Source organism: Cicer arietinum, chromosome 2, assembly GCF_000331145.2.
Source record: "Cicer arietinum cultivar CDC Frontier isolate Library 1 chromosome 2, Cicar.CDCFrontier_v2.0, whole genome shotgun sequence".
Taxonomy (NCBI): Eukaryota; Viridiplantae; Streptophyta; class Magnoliopsida; order Fabales; family Fabaceae; genus Cicer; species Cicer arietinum.
The window spans coordinates 20,199,086-20,205,163 of record NC_021161.2 but is presented as its reverse complement, the minus strand read 5'-3'; the positions used below and the strand labels follow the sequence as shown (position 1 = coordinate 20,205,163).

The 6,078-nt window shown below is 33.2% G+C and overlaps 1 protein-coding gene across 1 annotated transcript; it reads left to right on the top strand.

Moving 5' to 3' along the window:
- Window positions 1-3,786: 3,786 nt before the first annotated feature.
- LOC101498172 (uncharacterized) lies at window positions 3,787-4,245 on the top strand. The gene has a single exon (XM_004516846.1). The coding sequence runs from the start codon at window positions 3,787-3,789 to the stop codon at window positions 4,243-4,245; it is 459 nt and encodes a 152-aa protein (XP_004516903.1).
- The last annotated feature ends 1,833 nt before the right edge of the window (window positions 4,246-6,078 follow it).

Below are 6,078 nucleotides of genomic sequence, written 5' to 3'. Positions count from 1 at the left end.
ATAATCAGAATCATGATACGTAGTGTAGAACAAGGTAATGTCGGTAGTGCCTTTTTGGCATCTAAGGATTCTCTTAACAGTAGTTAAATGTGATTCTGTATGGCCATCTTGAAATCTTGCACTTTCACATACACTAAAAATGATGTTAGGTTTGGACGCAGTAAGTAGGGATCCTATCATTCTTCTATAGTTTTTTGGTCAACTTTTTGGCCTAATTCATATTTTCAAGTGAACAGGTAGAGTGCGTTGGTGTAGCCATATGTTTGCAATCACTCATTTTAAATTTCCTGATAAGCTCTTATGTATATTTAGTTTGATGAATGTATATACCTTATTGACTTTGCTAATTCAAGCTGCATCAATTTAGAAAATTCTCGGCAAAGATTGCCATTAGTAGATAAAAAATAATGTCATCAACATAAATTTGAATAATAAGAATGTCATCTCCTGATGATTTTCTAAAAAGTGTATTATCTACTTGTCCTCTTTCAATTTTTTGTAAGCAAAAAGTTATTAAGTCTACCATACCATGCTCTAGATGCTTGTTTTAGATCATACAAAGATTTCCAAAGTTTAAAAACATGATTTGGAAATTCAGAACCTGGGGGTTGTTTAACATAGACTTCTTCACTTATATAACCATTTAGAAAAACACTTTTTGTAACATCCTATAATCAATGATTAGAAACAATTAAAATTTCTAATTTTAAAATTTAAAAACAATCTAAATTATAGATTATTATTATTATTATTATTATTATTATTATTATTATTATTATTATTATTATTATTAACATCTAAATGCGCAAGATACTTAATAAAATCAATTATCCTCCTATGACCTCAAAATAGGATTTGAGCATGTTTGAACCAATTATTCGATTAACAAGCTTAGCATCTGTTTGTTACTGTTTCAGAATTAAACAAACCATGCAATTTATATGGTGATTGGTAGCATGTATATAGGTAGCCATAACTAATAAAATGAAGACATATGTGTTCTTTTAAAACCAATTACTCGAATAGAAAAAAATAGGGAATCAGTTTATATGACTACGTTGGAAAAAAAAATATTATGTTAACATTTCCACGTCACACCACATTAAGAAACAAACAAATTTCTTGCTTTACGTCGAACAACCCACCGGTAGCTAGAGTACTTTGTAGTTGTGGTAACGGTTATTAGCAAACAACATATCAAGAACGTTTTTATCAAACAAGGTGAGTAATCACACCCTTTAAACTTTTATGGTACATCTATTTTTGAGAATTTGGGATGGAAAAAGAGTTAGATATTTTTGAATGGTATTTTCTTATAAAATATATTTTTTCAAAAACATAACTCTATTAAAATTGGGATTTTATGAACAATAATAATTATTATGAATTGATTTATTTACTATTGTTTGTTGAATTACCATTTTTATGATTTTTTGAATATATATTATTCAAAAAGATTGTTTTATTATATTTTGTTGAATGATTGTTGTTATTATATATTCAACTGAAATATTATATTATAAATACGATTTTACGAATATAGTTGTTAAAAATATGAATTATTTGATTTGTATGTGTTTTAGACATATATATTCTTTAAAAGATTGTTTTATCATATTTTCTTGAGTGGTCGTTGTTATTATCTATTCAAATGAAATAATGTATTGTAAATATGATTTTACAAATATGATTGTTAAATATATGAATGAGTTTGATTGTGTGTCCTAGAGATGGGTCTTGTACCCCACATATTGATGAGTTTTAAACTTCACAAAGAGATGAGGTTTAAACTCCACATGGATGAGTCTTGTACCCCACATATAGATTGAGTATTAAACTTCACAAAGAGATGAGGTTGAAACTCCACATGGATGAGTCTTGTACCCCACATATAGGTTGAGTATTAAACTTCACAAAGAGATGAGGTTCAAACTCCACATGGATGGGTCTTGTACCCCACATATAGATCGAGTATTAAACTTCACAAAGAAATGGGGTTTAAACTCCACAGGTTGGGTCTTGTACCCCACATATAGATTGAGAATTAAACTTCACAAAGAGACGAGGTTTAAACGCCACATGGATGGGTCTTGTACCCCACATATAGATTGATTATTAAACTTCACAAAGATATGAAGTTTAAACTCGACACGGTTGGGTTTTGTACCCCATATATAGATGAGTATTAAACTTCTCAATGAGATGAGGTTTAAACTCCACATGGATGGGTCTTTTACCCCACATATAGATTGAGTATTAAACTTCACAAAGAGATGAGGTTTAAACTCCACATGGTTGGGTTTTGTACCCCACATATAGATGAGTATTAAACTTTACAATGAGATGAGGTTTAAACTCCACATAGATGGGTCTTGTACCCCACACTGATGAGTTGGTGCTCCGCATGATGATATAATAATCATTTTGCGGAAGTAGTATATCTCCATATAACGATGAGACGTCATTGAATTAATTAATTTATTATCTACTTAATTAATGTGTGTATTGGATTTATTTGATTATGATAGATGTGGATTATTGTTAATTTGATTGATGAGTTTTATTAATTATTGTAATTAATTGGTTATTATAGAAATATCTTAGTTATATCATGAATAATTTTAAAGACTTTTTTGGAATAAGGCGGGTGCCATGATTGGTTTTTCCAGTTACTGCTTCGGCTGAGAACAATACTTGTTTTAAAATTGTGTGTATTATTCACTGGGATTTAGTATCTCATTAAAGTGTTGTTTTCAGATACTGAGACCCTTAGGATTGTTTGCTAGGGTCATAAATTTTGAATGCCATTAGGCTGGATGGGTGTGGCCAACTCATTGATTTATTCTTAGTGCGCAGATTTATGGCAGGTAATAGGCGTGGAATGAATGACGCATTAGTCGAGGCTCTCAGCTTGATGGCTGCAGCCATGCGAGAACAAACAGAGACTCTTCGTCAGTTGAGAGGATCCAATATCACATCGGCGACAACCGTAGACCCTCAATATGTAGGAATTTTTGAATTCCGAAAGAACAATCCACCACCATTTCGAGGAAGTTCTAATCCAGTTGAGGCAGAAGAATGGTTGCTGAAGTTAGAGAAAATCTTTCGAGTAATGCGGTGCAATGATGGTCAAAAAGTGGACCTTTCCGTTTATATGTTAGAGTCTGATGTTGAGCATCAGTTGAATTGTGCTAGAGGAGGTCTACTGACACAAGAAGTTCCCATTACTTGGGATGGGTTTAAAGAGATATTTCTAGAAAAGTATTTTCCCCACAGTGTTCGCATTCAAAAGGAAACAGAGTTTCTTCATCTTCGTCAAGGAGGTATGTCAGTTGTAGAGTATGTAGCCATGTTTGAAGCTCTATCAAGGTACTCTCGCTATCTTAGGGACAACCCACAAGACGAATAGAAGGCAATCAAATTTGAGCAACGACTAAAGCCTGAGCTGCAAAGCTTTATCGGAATTCTAGAGATTTGTGACTACCCCAACCTTGGTAAACAAGTCTAGGGTGGCTGAGTGAAAGATGCAATCTACGCCCTGTGCCCACAATTTCAAAGGACAAGCAAGGACAAAATTCGATTAGTAACAATAAGGGATGTGATAAGTGTGGATTTAATCATGGAGACCAGTCATGTCCTGCCGCAAAGATTACATGCCTTAAATGTGGACATTATGCTAGATGTTGCTAGAGTGAGGGGCAGTCTCAATCTAGACCACGAAACCAAGGGAGAGTCTTTACACTCCAAGGAGAAGAGGTGAAGGAGTCAGATGGTCTGATCAAAGGTATGGGTTTTATTAAGAATAAAAAGATTATCATATTGTTTGATTCAGGAGCGACACATTCCTTTATATCTTTGTCTTGTGCGAAAGCCTTGGAATTGACTATTTTTTGTCTACCTTTTGATTTATGTGTTACTACCCCTGCTGAAAAAAATCTTACTACCTCCACTGCATGCTTGAATTCTACTCTTGTTTATCAAAATGTGCATTATGATGTTGATTTGGTTTTTTTGCCTATGTCTGGATTAGATGTTATCCTCGGAATGGATTGGTTGTCGTTGAATCATGCAATTATAAACTGTTCTGATAAATCTATCCTTGTTGCACCTCAACCTATGAGTATTGATTCACCTCATTCGTCCAAATGTTTCGAGTCTGCTCTAGCTTGTCATAAGTATTTAGTTGAGGGAGCTCAAGGATACATGCTCTTACTTTCTTCTAAGGTAGAGGTTGAGTATAATTGAACCTTGATCCTTGTAGTTGGTGAATTTTCTGATGTGTTCCCTAAAGATGTCTCTAGCTTACCACCAAATAGAGAATTAGAATTTTCCATTGATTTAGTGCCAGGGTGTGGCCCAATGTCAATAGCACCCTATAGGATATCAACACTAGAGTTGGATGAGCTCAAGAAACAGTTGGAAGATTTATTGGAAAAAGGATTCATTAGGCCTAGTGATAGCGTTTCAGCAAGTGTACTGAATCGTTGCAAGTAATTATTAAAAAGGTAGTACCGAGTGTCGAACTCAAGGATTGCGTTTTACTATCGAATTATACTTAATTACTGAAATTGAACAAAATGTTTATGAATTAATTGAAATCAGGCGCACAACATCAGCTATCTGATGTATACTGCATTTTACTCCTCTTTCGAGTCTGAATTTGGTTCTGGTGTCTTCCTGAAAGTTGTAGCTATGGATCTTAGTTTTCATTTGCACTATGTTTGGCTCAAATTGGACATCTAAAACTCCAGATATGACTGAAATACTCTACATAGGTCTTGTTGATTTCTCACCAAAATTCAGCACTGCACTAAAACAAAACGCAATGTAAAATTACGAAAAAAATTCCTACTTAATCAATGAAATAAAAGCACAAAACATTTTATTAACTCAAAGAACAAAATATATCAAATAACTTCTTAATTTAACTAATGATTGAAGATAAATAAGACTAAAACAGTGGGAAAATATGCATATGATGAAAACTCATCACAACCCCAAACTTACTTTATTGCTTGTCCCCAAGCAACAATTAATTTAAGATTTGGTACAGTTAAAATCAAACTTTAATTCAATTTCTTAAATCAAATCAAACTCAATTCTCAAAGTTCCTGCTACTGCAGAACATTCATCATGCTTTATGGTTGTTTACAAAAACAACAAGATTTGTACACCTTAGCCAACATTTATCAAATTCAACTCTCTCTTCACAAAATCTCACCAAAATTTCTCTCAAGCGTTTAGAAAGGGTTATAAATTTATCACTCAAATCATAGAACATGCATCACGCTACCATAGGCTTGAAAAAATTCTAGTTAGCAATCACAATGCAGTAAACACATACATTTTTGGAGGACTTTTGGGTTGTAATGGGGCTTAGGGTAGGATATTTTGGGATAGTAGGCTTTACTGCTTGGAGTTAGGAATACATTTCCAAATTATTCTACCATTTTTTATTTATTTTTCTTCACCTTCTCATTCTGGAGATTCTTAAACATTGACAAAAGAACTAAGAAGATATTATTTACCACAATACAAAAACTAATTTTTTTTTTTTGTGAGAATCACCACCCCAAACTTAAAAGGTTGCTATCCCATGAGCAACCCCAAACTTAAAAGGTCAAGGCTCAAAAGGGCTAGCAAAGGATAACATTTTCATAGGGTAGTTAGAAAGGCTCAAACGACCAAATAAAATTGCCTCAATGTATGCATAAATTACAAGTGATGCAGGTCAGAATTAGTGCAAGTTCTGAAGGGATAACACATGTCTGGATAATCACACAACAAAGAAATTAAGTTTTTAGGCTCAACAACTCACAACTATGATATTAAGAAAGAGTATGAACAATCAAAATAATGCCAAACATGCCTCTAAAAAGATAAAATTGTATTTTTGAAAAATTGATGGCATATTAGCCTTCTACAACCATTTGGTAATCAAGAATGTATGCATTAGGATGGCTTGTCGACTTGAGAAATAACATAATCTAAGAAATGGAATTTAACTTTCGAAATCCCAAATAGAAACTTTAAGATCAAGTGCAAGTCAATACAACTGTTTCATCATATACACATTTA

Bases quoted from the DNA above. Each gene is read 5' to 3' on its own strand.
- LOC101498172 (XM_004516846.1), top strand. From the start codon at position 3,787: ATGGGTTTTATTAAGAATAAAAAGATTATCATATTGTTTGATTCAGGA.